The following is a 14,603-nucleotide window of genomic DNA, read 5'->3' as shown; positions in this document are numbered from 1 at the left end:
TGAATATGTCTGTATAGATCTTTTGCAGGAATGCCTTCCCCTTCTCCTGTGCTTCCTATCTATTAATGATCATCTTAAGGTCCACACTGGTAAAGTCTTTGCTGGTCCATTAAATGTTGCTGGTTCTCTTTTTTCCTTGAGTCCCCGTTGTTTATAACACATATGTAACTATATGCTATTATCTATGTCTCCATATTTCACTCACTATTAAAATAATCACACTTGAAATTATCTTCCTCAGCCAATATCCTTTCCTCTTGTTTGATTCTCACTGCAATTGAAATATGTGATCAGCCGGGCTCGGTGGCTCAGCCTGTAATCCCGCGCCTTTGGGAGGCTGAGGTGAGTGGATTGCCTGAGCCCACGGGTTCGAGACCCGCCTGGGCAGCGAGAACTCATCTCTATGATAAATCAAAAAAAATTAGACGGGCATGGTAGCGCATGCCTGTAGTTCCAGCTCCTTGGAAGGCTGAGGCGGAAGGATCGCCGGAGCCCAACAGGTCGAGGCTGCGGTGGCCGGGAGCGGCCGCTGCACTCCAGTCTGGGCGACCGAGTGAGACTCCAACTCAAAAAATAAAAATAAAAATAAATAAATAAATAGATACATAAATATGTGATCATCTTTTCAGTGTAAAAGTAATATTATGTATATTAAATTACTCATTATCCTTCCCTTCACCAGTTGAATAATCATGTTAGAGAAAGCTACATTTGCTCTTGTTTATAAAGAATAATATGATGAACCCCAAAAATGGAATTTATTTACAAAAATTGTAATTATTTATTTATAAAAATTGTATTATTCACAAATATTGTGTAATTATTCTTACATGTCTCAACTTCAGTCCCCTTCAAAGTACTCTCTGTCTGATGCAATACACCTATCGATATGTTTTCTCCACTGCTCAAAGCAGCTTTTGAACTCGTCGATTCTGATGCCCTTTAGTGCTTCTGCCATTTTTGTTTCACCTCTTCCACATTGGCAAGACGTTTCCCTTGGGGAACTTTTTTCATTTGGGGACACACCAAAAAGTTGCTTGGGGTGACACTGGATGAAAGAGGAAGTTTGGGCACAGGGGTATGCCACTTTTGGTCAAAAACTGCTGGACACTCTGCATGGTGTGGGCAGGTGCACTCACAAATCACCCGTCGTGAAATGAGCAAATACGCTGAAAGAATCTCTAAAAAAGCGAATTCACTGCAACGGATCACAGCCTGTCACAACAATGCCAGCTAGTACACTGATGCCAATAGGTTCGTAGGACACTTACCTACAGAAGCAGCTTCTACTCCAAAGGGCCCACTCTCTAAAAAAATCATTTCATTTTTTTCTTGGGCCCCCCACCTTGTCCCTCTAGACTCAATTTAAAGAAACAATAGGATTAGTCTTTCTATAGGACAAATAGATAAACAAAGCAACAAGACAGTAGGTTTAGTTGTTCCAATAATAAACATTCCCTGAGCAAATGACCTAATTCCACTTGAAAAATAAGGTAACTATAAGAAATTAATGATAAAAATGAGGTTCACAATGAGGTCTGTGTGTTGTCTTCCCACAGGAAATTTTCGAGGACCACCTACTCCACCTATAGGTCTCCCAATGAGGGTCAGCGAAAACCTTCCAAAAATTGTGCAAGTTAAAGAGACAGTCCGGAAGTATTTCCCTGAGACCTGGATCTGGGATTTGGTGGTAGTCAAGTATGTTATGTGTTTTCTGGAATACAGTTTAGGAGAGGATTTGAATCCTCCTCTGTGGTTCGAGTGTTATCCTGGATTCTCAGTCCTTTCAGTTCTGCTCCACTCTTTTCTATGATATTTAGGCTCACAGTTTATCTCATAGTTAAACAATGCTAATTTTTTTCTAATCTGATCCTCACATAACTAAAAGAGTAGAAAGTGGGAGGCTCTCATCCCTCTTAAATAAAAGGAAGGGAAGTGAAGGAAAGGAGAATGAAAGAAAGAACACAAAGAAGAGGGGGAGGGATGGACAAAGTTCTCACCAGGGAAGCACCAACCCTTAGGTCAAGTTTAGCATTTATCGCACTAGGTTACTCAGTTATCATGTTCTAGGGTCAGCGATGGTTTGTGCTAAAAGAAAAGATATTTGTTCACACTCCTTTTTGCCTTTGGTAGTTCATCAGGTGGAAGTGAGCTGGCGATGAAGGTCCCGGACACCATCACGGAGTGGAAAGCCAGTGCATTCTGCTTGTCTGAAACCACAGGACTTGGCCTCTCTCCCATCGCGTCTCTTCGAGTCTTCCAGCCCTTCTTCCTAGAACTCACTCTCCCCTATTCTGTGGTGCGAGGAGAAGTCTTCACACTCAAAGCCACTGTGTTCAACTACTTGTCCCACTGCATTCGGGTAAGGATACTTCTCTGGAAGTGAGTGAGAATGGAAAGAAGAAATATAATCACCATTCATTGCCTAGATCTCCTAGGTAATCTAGGAAATCGAAACTGAATAGGATGTATACCAATTTTGGAACAGAACAGGTACTAAGAGCAAAGCTATTGACAGGTCTGAGGTGGTAAGGTTATATTCATTCATGCCTCTAATCTGTGTATTCCTACATTCAGACATTACTTTCACCTGATTAGTTCTTTTTTTCACTCTGACTAAAGAAAGCATCTCTTTCTTGTGTTGGCACAAGGCTAAATCCTAAGAACTTACCCTAATTCCTTTCAGTTTTTCGATCCCCCTGACAGGTCAGTGTGCAGCTGGAGGACTCTTCTGCTTTCCGGGCTGTCCCAGCAGAGAAGAATGAAGAATCTCACTGTGTCTGTGGAAATGGGAGGAAAACCGTGTCCTGGGCTGTAACTCCAATGTCACTGGGTGAGTGGTAATACCATTCACAAATTTCACTTTGTTTGTTGTGGTGAGTTACTTTCTGCACTGACCCCAATACATTCTTTTTCACTTCCTTTATCATGGATCAAAAGAAATAAAACTCATAGATATATTGAGAAAACTTGAAAAGAAGAAACTATTTGACGTAGACTTGCTGTTTAACTCCTTAAAAACCTTATTTTTCAGGAAAAGTGAATTTCACTGCTACTGCAGATGCCATGCAGTCTCAGGAGTTGTGTGACAATGAGATGCCTCAAGCCCCAACACTTGGACAGAAGGACACTGTAATCAAGCCCTTACTAGTTGAGGTACATAGACAGAGGTCTTATTATATAATATAGCATTATCTGATATGCACATGACAGTGACATTTCATTCCCAAGCATACAGATGTATCCACAACTCAATTTTTCACTAACATTTTCTCCTTTGTTTCAAAGTGGTTTTTCTTCTATACATTTTGTATTGCTTTACCTTTTTATTGCTTTTATTTTTTTCTGTCAATACAAAGCCTGAAGGAATAGAAAAGGAGAAAACTTTCAACACACTGCTCTGTGCATCAGGTAAGTGTAAAAAATAGATAAAATTTTCATGTTAAGCTACTTGCCAGAGTATGTAGCTGTGGAATGTCCTTTGGGGCATGCTTTTTTTCTGGGAAAAAAAAAGACCAAAAAAGTCTCTTATGCTCTTCCTTGTGCAGATCAAAGGACGTTTAATGAATAATATTTCCTGATTTTAAAAAAATCACTGAAAACTAGGTTCAATTTTCTTAAGGAATAAATGGAAAATACTATTGATGGTATTATTATTATTATTATTATTATTATTATTATTGTCATATATTAAGTGTTTTAAGGATAAAGAAACAGGCACAGAGAAGTCAAAAGACTTACCTAATAGCTCTTAGCTAATAATGAAGACTAAAGCTGTTGATCCTGAGACAAGATTCTTTCTAATATAGCTGTGTTTTCAAAATGTCTTTCCAAATTGGGCTCAAAATATTGAAAATATCTATGTGTCACTAGTGTTATTTATTATTCAATTAGTTTAAATGTACTTGTGTTATTACTCAAACAAGTTCTTACAAGAGAAACTCCAGGTCACTGACAAGTATAGAAAATCAATATTTTACAAATACCATTAATATAATAGTATAAAATTACCATTAAAAATTTAGTGTTTTTTTTATGCACCTTCAGATTGTACACCACACACCCCACCCAAAAAAAAAAAAAAATTCAGTGCTGTGCTATCTAGAATCATCTTGAGAATAATGCTCAGTCTGCAGATCTCTCTCTTCTCTATGTAAGCATTTCTTGATATCTAACCTGGTTACATGGTTTTAATAGCAACTATGTACTAGAGGACACAAAGTTTGTATCTTCAGCCCACACTTTTTTCCTGAACTCAAACTTATGTATTCAATTGTCCACACATCATCTTCACTTACAGACTTGTAGGTCTACTAGACACCTCAAAACTAGCATGCTCAAAACTGAGCCCCTGCTGGTGCCCACAAACCTGCTCCTCCCACAATTTTCTTCATCTCAGATTGATAGAAATTCCATTCTTGTACTTGTCAGGGATAAAAATTCTGAAGTTCGGGTAACCTCTTTCAGGTCCCTTCCCACTGTGGATTTTCCCGTCTTCATAATAAATCCTACTTTCTAAAAAAAATTGAAGTTCTTCTTTATCATGTTCTTTCTCTTACACTCTACATCCAACCCACTTGCAAATTTAGTCATCTCTGCCTTCAAATTATATCTAGAACCAACCCACTTCTCACCACATCTACTGCTCTAGCCCTTTCTCTCCCAGACTATCTCCATAACTTTCTAACTGGTGTCCTGATGATCTCTTCCTCTTCCCTACAACAAGGGGGATCCTCTAAAGTATGTGTCAGATCATGTCCCTCTTGTGCTGCAACTCTTCATTTTCCATGTCCCCCAAAGTTAAAGCCTAAGTTTTTAATGCCACCTACAAACCCTTGCTATCCCCATGACTTTACATCCTATTAATTTCTTCCTCATTTGTCTCATTTGGCCACACTGACCGCTTTCCCCCTCTTAGAATACACCCAGGATGTGTCAGTCACAGGGTGTCTTTACATTTGGAAGTATCTGTAAATCTTATTCCATGACTTGATTAGAGTCTCTGCTCTAAGTGCTACTAGGGAGCCTTTAGCACTTACTGGCATCTACCATTCTAGATACATCCCTGCTTATTTATCCTATCCCTACCATAAAAGTGAAAGCTCTGGGAGGTCAGAAAATTTGTTTTGAAAAATTATGTATTATTGCACCTAAAACAGAATCTGGTATATAGCAGATACTTAATACATATTAATGGAATTGGTGTGATTCTTAGAAAACACTAGCAATAGGAGAAATTAGTGCAAATCATGAAGAGAAGGCAATAAGAATGAAATAAGCATATGCATATAAGGAAAGCCACAGAAATTTAGCACAAATACATATGATGATATGAACTAGGAGATTAGTCATGGTTTTAGGAGAAACATTGCAGTAAAGAGATTATATAATAACTAGGGGGAAAGGTTGGATCTAGATCCTGTTGAGAAAAGAAATTCATAGCAAAAATTGAACATTTCTCTCATTTTCCTTTCCCTTTATGTGTCCGTCTTCTTTCATCAGATACCGGAACACCTGAAAAGTTGTCACTGAATGTCCCTTCAAATGTGGTTGAAGGATCTGTCAGGGCAACATATTCTGTTTTAGGTGAGTCCCGTGGCTCAAGGGAAGCAGCTGTCCATCTCTATAATTCTATATAATTCGCCTTGCCATTCATGATCAACGAAGCCCCTCACACAAGGCATTGGATTGAGAGAAAGTACTAAGCTAAGGGTAGCACTATGTATTTGCTGGAAAGTGGTTGAATGGATGCTGTGCTACATATTATGCCTTGATATTATCTAAAAAGCAAGAAAACTCACCTTTCTGTGCCCTATTCTTCAAGCAATTCCCTAGGTGATAATGCTCCCTGGTAGATTTGAAAATGGTTGTAGTTCTGTTTTACCAGACAGGCGGCCCATCAGATAAGATGCATCTCCTGCCATTCAGTTTTTTCCCTGCTTTCTCCATCCTTAAACTAACTACTTTATTTTCCTGGCCTTCTGCTTTTTTTCCTAATTCTTATTTCTTCGCTTTTTGTACTCTCTTACCCTTTCTTTTATAAGTAATTTAGCCTCTCTGTTACTTAGTAATCTATTTTCCTAGCCCAACACAAACTAGCTCTGTGGTCCTCTAATTTCTTTTTAACTTTTATTCCCCAGGGGATATACTAGGCTCTGTAGTGCAAAACCTTCAGAATCTTCTCCGGATGCCCTATGGTTGTGGAGAGCAGAATATGATCCTTTTTGTTCCTAATATCTATGTTCTCAACTATCTGAATGAGACACGACAGCTGACAGAGAAGATCAAGGCCAAGGCCATCAGCCATCTCGTCAGTGGTAAGAGATTATCTCAAAAGGAGGAACCTTGATTGATCTCCTAAATGTCTTTTTGTGAACTCAAATCGGCATCCCTTTGGTTATGATTTGATAATCATTGTGACTTCCAATAAAATGTCCCACTATAAAACTAGAAAATTCAATGGTATCATCAAGCCTGGAACACATCTTAATAAAATAATAATTTCCCTATGATTTCTCAACAGCACTAAGAAAAAAATAATCCTCCAGTGTGTCTGCTATTTCATAAATCTATGAAAATTTCCTCTTTAGGATACCAAAGGCAGTTGAATTATAAGCACAGCGATGGCTCATACAGCACCTTTGGGAATCGTGATGGTAAAACTCAGGGAAACACTTGGTAAGACAATTATTGCCATAAGCTCTCTACAGATTAGTGAAATTTTAAGATTCTAAAAATAGCTACTCTTCTAATTTCTAGAGTTCTTTATAGAACATCGTTAGCCTTTAAAAATCCATATAAGGTGTGTGTCATTCCTTCTGGGTAATCGCACCATCTCATCTCTGAAAGTTCATCTGCTCTGACAGCACAGCACACAGTGGTGAAATAAGGATCCTCCAAACTGGAAATCTAAGGCAGAAAAAAGATTCAAAAAGACAAAGGAAGAAGCTCCACACTGTGCATTGAGGGAGAAGAGGAGAGAGAGGGGACAGAAAGAGGCTCTGATGAAATAAAAACAGGGGGCAACATTCAGGAAATGTGGTTTCAATGATGAGGAGACTTAAAGCAAACATTTCGTGAGGAAAAAAGAAAGTGGAAAGCATCAATTCTGGGGAAACCAATAAAATTGAGAGATTAAAAAAAGAAGTTTAGATCTTTGTTGAACTAGAGAATATTCATCTCTCCAGTATCATTTCCCCAACAATTTCCTCCACTGAATTGTGAAGTTCAAGGTCTGAAGGAAGTGCACAAAGTGAGCTGTAAAAGTGAGGTGTTCATCATGCCTCACTCTCTCTTTTGCTGGACAGGTTGACTGCATTTGTGCTCAAGTCCTTTGCTCAAGCCCAGTTGCACATCTTTGTGGAGGACTCACACATCATGAATGCCCTCTCCTGGCTCTCACAGAAGCAAAAGGAAAATGGCTGTTTCCAACGCTCTGGATCACTGCTGCACAAGGCCATGAAGGTGGTGCCTTCTCTGATCTTGTTCTGATCCTGAAGATAGTGATATGTAGGAGGGACTGATGCTTCTGTTGAGTCCTCCAGTCCTGGTAGACATAGTGTTAAGGAAAGATGATGGACTCTAAAGCTCCTGAAACCTAGCAATATGCTAGTAAGCTTTTATTGAATAAAATCAGTATTCAAAAAAAATCACAAAGTCCAGTATATTATGAAAAGTGAGGGAGAGTGATTTGGGACAGACTCAAGAACTATAGGGTAGGAAACGAAGAGGGGAAATCAACAATATGACACAAGAAAAGAAGTTAGAGAAGAGGCCAACAGCAAAACGAGACTTAGCAGACCCTGGTAAATGTCTATAGGAGTGTTTGAATCTCTTTGCCTCTGATCCTTACAGGGCGGAGTGGACGATGAGGTGACACTCTCTGCCTACATTACCATTGCTCTGCTGGAGATGCCACTGCCTGCGACTGTATGTACAAGGACGTTCCCTGTACCTCTTTCACAGATGCAAAGAATAGAAATTATGAAACTATGAGTCCATGAGAAAATTAATTACGGTTTTCATGAGATTTAATTTTGGCTTATTTACTGGATGTAAAGGATCACATACTTTTGGAAGCTACAGGGGAAACTCTTCTTTGGTCAGAATTGTGTTATTTCACAGACACATTGGACTTTTTAATCTGAGGTTATGCTGGAGACAATTCATGGGTCTGATTCTACTGGTTTAAGATAGCCTTTCATCTTCTTTATAGCACACAGTTGTCCGGAATGCTCTATTCTGCCTGGAAACGGCCTGGAACTCCACATCAGAGGCCCAAGAAAATCTTGTCTATACCAAGGCATTATTGGCCTATGCCTTTGCCTTAGCAGGTAACCAGGCCAAGCGAAGAGAGCTGCTTGAATCATTAGACAAAGAGGCTGTGAAAGAAGGTAAGAGCTGCTATTGCAAAATTTACTTCAAACAATCAGTAGTGATCAAAAGAAGAGAATGGCCAAGCACAGTGGCTCATGCCTGTAATCCTAGCGCTTAGGGATTGCGGGAGAATTGCTTGAGCCTAGAAGTTTAAGACCAACCTGGGCAACATAGAAAGACTTGCTCTCTACAAAATAAAAAACTTAGCTGAGTGTGGTAGTGTGTTCCCATAGTCCCCGTTATTCAGGAACTTGGAAAGCTGAGGTGGGAGGATCACTTGAACCCAGGAACTGGAGGCTGTGTTGAGCCCTAAAGTGTCACTGGACTCCAGTCTGGGTAGCAGAATAAGACCTCAACTCAAAAAACAAAAACAAAAAAAAAGGAATGTGCCTTGACTAAGCTTTTATTTATCATGCACCCTTAATTTTAGTGACAATAGGAATAATTATCATTGATCTAACACTTAAATTCTCTAGGTAACATGGACAATTTTTTTCAGTTCACACATTATAGCCTCTATACAGCTTCACCTTCTAATATCACTCAAGTATGTGTAATAAACACAAAAACTCAATGCAATTAGTTGAAAATTTAATTTACTTTCTTGGCAAAGACTTGCATAGTGGTGACTATTGAACACTTTCTTTCTCTTTATGCCATTCATTCATGAGTTCTAATTACAATCAGCATCCATGGATTGGACTTTGAAACCACGCTCTAAGCGAAAGTTTCTATCTTTTTCCATTTCAAAGAGGATTCAATCCACTGGCAACGTCCTGGGAAACATCAAGAAGCTAACACATTACATTATCAACCCCGGGCTCCCTCTGTGGAAGTGGAGATGACATCTTATGTGCTCCTTGCCTATCTTACCATGCTGCCTGCCCCATCTCCAGAAGACCTGTCTGTGGCATCACGTATTGTGAAGTGGATTACCAAGCAGCAAAACCCCAATGGAGGCTTCTCCTCCACTCAGGTCTGTGAGGAGCCTCTAGGAGCAAAAATAAACATATTAACACTTATGTAGACACAACCATATTCTGAATAGTTAGTATTTCTGATTCACATCTTATTCATCCTCCCATTACCAGACCAGTTCCAGCCTTATTGTTTTATATATAGATTACTGCTCTGTTCTATTTATACTCTCATATTTTTCTCTCCTTAGTGGACCCCTCAACCATATGGGTAGATTGATCTTCCCAAAGCAATGTTTTCATGGGATTACTTCCCTTGAAAATAAATATTTTTTCATCCAAAGTCTAAAGTTATTTAATATTTTACCAAAAATATTTTCTATTTCCAGTAAACATGAATGTACCCATCTAATTAGGCAGATCCCTTTGTTTTTCCAGGAACTCCTCAATGTCATTTCTATGTCTTCACACAGAACATTCCTACCCTGGTACTTCCTGATGCCCTTTTTTTGTCTAAAGAAACCCTGCGTGTTATTAAGAGACAATCTTATTTCTTACCTTCTTCAGTCTTTTCTTACAGTTCTAACCCATATTTTCTTCTGTCTTTTCTCAACTTTGGCATCAAATATTGTTATATAAATTGATATATTATTGCAATAGTTTCTGCTTATGTCAAATATGCGTCTTATTTTTATATGTATATTATAAACTACTTGAGTGAAGAGACTTTTTAAACTTTCCTCCTAATGTACCTAGAATAGTTCATCATTAACAACCAGATATGAACTAATTGAAATTGGATTAATGCACTGAATTTATGACTAAATAATTCTGAAAGAAAGTAGTGTTGTCATGGTTTACATCCAGTGAGATTTTGCTGCCCTGCTCTCCTGTGATTTCTGTACTCGTCTTTTTTCAGGATACAGTGGTAGCTCTTCAAGCCCTCTCCAAATATGGGGCAGCAACTTTCACTAAAATTGAGAAAGAAGCTTTGGTCACCGTTAAATCTTCAGACACCTTCTCTGAAAAATTCCACGTAGTTGATTCCAACCGCCTATTGCTGCAAGAGGTCAGGTTGCCAAAGATTCCAGGGGAGTACAGCACAACAGTGTCAGGGTCAGGATGCGTGTACCTCCAGGTAAGACTACCAGGGTTTAGCAGATGCTGCTAATGGGAAGGAATGTTTCAAGAGTTAAATTTTAAATTCAGAATATGCTGAGGGATGTTATGAATCATCTGGAACAGATTATGAGACTATTTGAGTGCAAAGATAAAGGATTCTTCCAATTTATTTTAGACATCTCTGAGATATAACATACTTCCCAAGAAAGAAGAGAAAGCACCCTTTGCTCTGCATGTTGATACTCTCCCCCAAAATTGTGATGGAATAGATGCTCACAGAAAATTCCAGATTCGCATCAACATTAGGTAATCTCCAAATCATGAGCAGACCTTTCATAGAATATGAAGAAATTGATTTTCCTGTGTGTGGGAACTCCATTGTCCAAAGTCACACATAATAAATATGGAATTCTTGCAGTCGTTATTAACAAGAAAATTTTCTTCACTCTTACTGAAAAACCTTAACATTGAGAATATAATATTGTCATGTCTGAAAAGTATGAATTTGAAATGATGAGCTTCCCAAACAACCATAATAGAAGCAAATACATGGATTGCCTGAGCCCACAGGTTCAAGACCCACTTGGGCAACTTGGCGAGACCTCATCTCTACAATAAATCAAAAAATTAGCCGGACATGGTAGTGCATGCCTGTAGTTCCAGCTACTTGGAAGGCTGAGGCGGAAGGATCACTGAAACCCAGCAGGTTGAGGCTGTGGTGGCCAGGAGCGTGCCACTGCACTCCAATCTGAACAACAGTGAGACTCAAACTCAAAAAAAAAAAAAAAAAAGAAGAAGAAGCAAATACAGTAGACAGAGAAATTGAGTGATGGGAATAAGGGGAAAGGGGAGAGTTTGTCTTGAATAAATTCCAAGACATTTTATTTAAATGCCTTATTTTTATGCCTTGACCTTCTAGTTACACTGGGGACCAACCCAGCTCCAACATGGTCATTGTTGATGTGAAGATGATATCAGGTTTCATACCTGTGAAACCATCAGTGAAAAAGGTAAACCCTAAATCCCTTAAAAATAACAAAGTTGTGACAAATGTTGACATTTGTGGTTGTCAATTTGACTTTATTGATGTAGTTTTCAGGAGGTTTACTTCCTTAAACTAGTTTCTCTTGGGTGTGTTTCTGTCATTTTAATAGTAGGTATCATTGTTATATTGAGTAGGAAATATGTCAAAACATGATAAATAACATTCTAGCAGGCTCTGAGACATCTAAGTATATGGAGTAGCATTGAATTACCTTCCAAATATATGGTTGGATATATGTGGATATGCACACATATAAAGGACATATGTGTGTGTTTATATTCATATATCACACATATATTCATTTGTATATACATGTATGGAGAGAGAGAATTTTATAAATAGCGCTATTATTATTATCATCATTATCACCATTATTTTTGAAGAAATCAAAATTAGCAATTTGGATGCTCCTGAGAAGCCGTTTAGATCATAAATACTTGAAAACTGCTCCCAGTATAAGTTTTCTTCATTTCACATTTCTGGCTTACCCTGTTGGTCAACAGCTCCAAGAACAGCCTCAGATTCAGAGGACCGAAGTGAGCACCAACCATGTTCTAGTTTACTTTGAAAAGGTAAGTCTCTCTGTGACACTGATAGATCTGGAAGTCTCACAAACCACAACAGATTCAAATAGTTCACACACACACTGGTAAGGGAGGACAAAATAGCTATGAAGGGAACTGAGGACTCGACTAGCCAACAGGCTGTATTCTTTTTGACTGTTCATATAATTGTCTCTTTTGTCCTTCTTTTATCTGCTGCTAAGTATGTTATGCAGGTCACAAAATGCCCATTTTTCCCATGGGTTTTGGTAAAGATGTGTAGCATGACTACAGGATTTTATAATATCTTAAGTAGAGAGGAAGGTAATTAGTAACTAAGTTGATCTTTGATTCCAATTCAGTTTTCCTGTCTCTCCAGCTAACCAGACAACCCCTGAATTTCTCCTTCCTGGTGGAACAAGACATCCAAGTCAAGAACTTAAAACCAGCTACAGTGAAAGCCTATGATTACTATGAGACAGGTGAGGGAGGTTTAGACATGCTGTGCTTTGAAAGGAAAAAAAAAAAGACTAACCTAGCAAGACTAAGATTAAGATTGCCTTAGCTAAAATGAAACTCCATAATCCTTCACTGGAAGAAAAAGTGAGTTCGTGGCACTGGGTAATCATGTTCTTGTATATTAACCTGGCATGTGCCCCATAAACCAATTTTAAAGTCAGCCTTATAAGTTGCTTATAAATCAATAATGTGTCAATTCTATCTAAATTTCCCTACGAGACTGTTTGGTCTGGGCTAAATTATTCCAGAAAAATAAGACTATAATAGCTACAAAACCACATCTCAGGGCTGATGTGTGATGTGGACTTAAATTTGATGTTTTCAATTTGTTCTTTGGATAGTCTCATAAAATTTGGAAAGCTTTGTAATATATCAAGAAATCCTTACATTTTCTTGTTATTTTGAACTAGAAACTTCCCAGCATATAGCATGATTATAGTGTGAAAACTTATCTTCTTTGATGAAGAAAAGTTTCAGAGAGGAAAGTACAACTCCAACAGGAAAAATGTGGCTGCAAAAAGGGACTCTCCAGAGTCCTATATTTGTACACAGGCACACCACCTGACTAACCTGCCTTCAACTCTCTACCCAACCTCAATTTTATTTTAGTTTCCTCCCCCTGCATCCCAAGCAGCTGAGTATAGACTTTAGTCATTGATATTGGTTCTATAGCTATTGCCTTAATCCTTCTTTCATAGCTACATTTTTCTTTTACACTTAACATCTCAGGTACCTATAATTGAATGTATTTACCCCTCTTTCTGATCATTTCTATGTTTCAGATGAATTCACCATTGAAGAATACAGTGCCCCTTGCAGTGCTGGTAAAGTATAAACCGTACAACCAAATGCCAACTAAAAGAAAATAAACAAACACCTCAGTTCTCTGTAAAAGTCTGCCTCTTAAGATGAGTGTATTCTTTCTATATTATTATGGAAACATCAGATATATCATTTATGAACTATGTCAAATGTGTTATAGAAAAAAATGCAAACTAAGAATAATTACTGGTGTTTTGGATGGCTGACTTGAAGATGAGTCCAAGAATCTGCCATATGTAAAAACTAAATAATCTAATATTTAGTTTACCTTCTATATCCAGTGATGATATCTTATATTTATTACCCATGGCCTATACCTGGTGATGATATCTTATATTTATTACCCATGGCCTATACCCGGTGATGATATCGTATATTTATTACCCATGGCCTTTCTAGCTTATTTCTAAATGTACACTAGATTAGGTCAGGAAATTGTCACTGTGATCATTCATCTAGCACAGCATGAGAGGTGGAATCTATAAGGCCTTCCTTTATGCTGGTTGACAGGGTTCATCTTCAACAAGATAACATTTGCTGTGAGAACTTCAGTTCTCCATTTTAAAATATGAAAAAACTAAGAAGTGTCCTATTAAAAATAATTTAAAGTTACTAAGTTCAAATATAAAAATTGTTGCTTTAGTGGGTCACAGAATTTCCCTGATATTTCTACTTTTTCTTCTCCTGCTCAGAATCTGAACACGAAAATGCTTAAAAATGGAAACTCTTGAACCTCATCAGATGAACACCCCCAGAAATGAAGAACAACAGGCGAGAGAACAGTGAGAGGAAGAAGTGAAGAGGATTAAAAATAGAGAAAATTCATATGTTGAATAAATCTATGGCATTTATGACTCATATCTTTTCTTTTGTTTTTTTTTATCAATATCATTTTTATTTTTGTATGTGCTGGAGCATTTGTTTAAATCACCAAGAAAAGCTGTACAAAGAGGTACACTTGAAAACACTATGAATGAATCAAAGTGGAATTCAAAAAGATGTTCAATTCACCCACAAAAAGATAGGAAAAAGAATACAATGTTTCCAAACATTGGAAACAATCAAAACCTTCATCATCAGGTGAATGGTTTAATGTGGTATATCCATGCCATGGAGAACCACTGGGCGATAAAAAGGAATAACTGACCCAACAACTTGGTGAATCTCAAAAACATAATGATATTATGATGGGAAGAAAAAAAAGCCAATCTCAAAAGGTCATATACCATGAATCCCTTGGCTCAATCTTCTTTAAATAAA

The 14,603-nt window shown here is 37.9% G+C and overlaps 1 protein-coding gene across 1 annotated transcript in view; it reads left to right on the top strand.

Annotated features, from left to right (window-relative positions):
* Positions 1-14,603, top strand: part of LOC103268496 (pregnancy zone protein-like) — a 57,315-nt gene that overhangs the window by 31,911 nt on the left and 10,801 nt on the right. The window contains exons 18-36 of the mRNA XM_008066080.1: positions 1,281-1,298; positions 1,560-1,698; positions 2,134-2,362; positions 2,707-2,833; positions 3,035-3,156; positions 3,360-3,411; positions 5,503-5,586; positions 6,141-6,317; positions 6,591-6,678; positions 7,308-7,464; positions 7,855-7,929; positions 8,216-8,393; positions 9,129-9,352; positions 10,213-10,431; positions 10,591-10,721; positions 11,335-11,425; positions 11,964-12,032; positions 12,382-12,484; positions 13,304-13,345. Coding sequence (XP_008064271.1) covers positions 1,281-1,298; positions 1,560-1,698; positions 2,134-2,362; positions 2,707-2,833; positions 3,035-3,156; positions 3,360-3,411; positions 5,503-5,586; positions 6,141-6,317; positions 6,591-6,678; positions 7,308-7,464; positions 7,855-7,929; positions 8,216-8,393; positions 9,129-9,352; positions 10,213-10,431; positions 10,591-10,721; positions 11,335-11,425; positions 11,964-12,032; positions 12,382-12,484; positions 13,304-13,345 — 2,325 coding nt within the window. The remainder of the gene's footprint in view (positions 1-1,280; positions 1,299-1,559; positions 1,699-2,133; positions 2,363-2,706; positions 2,834-3,034; positions 3,157-3,359; positions 3,412-5,502; positions 5,587-6,140; positions 6,318-6,590; positions 6,679-7,307; positions 7,465-7,854; positions 7,930-8,215; positions 8,394-9,128; positions 9,353-10,212; positions 10,432-10,590; positions 10,722-11,334; positions 11,426-11,963; positions 12,033-12,381; positions 12,485-13,303; positions 13,346-14,603) is intronic.

The sequence above is a fragment of the Carlito syrichta genome, unplaced genomic scaffold, assembly GCF_000164805.1.
Source record: "Carlito syrichta isolate Samal-C Ts95f unplaced genomic scaffold, Tarsius_syrichta-2.0.1 Scaffold308841, whole genome shotgun sequence".
NCBI classification, from domain to species: Eukaryota; Metazoa; Chordata; class Mammalia; order Primates; family Tarsiidae; genus Carlito; species Carlito syrichta.
Note: the sequence above shows the minus strand (reverse complement) of the source record. Positions and strands in the feature narration are given on the sequence as shown.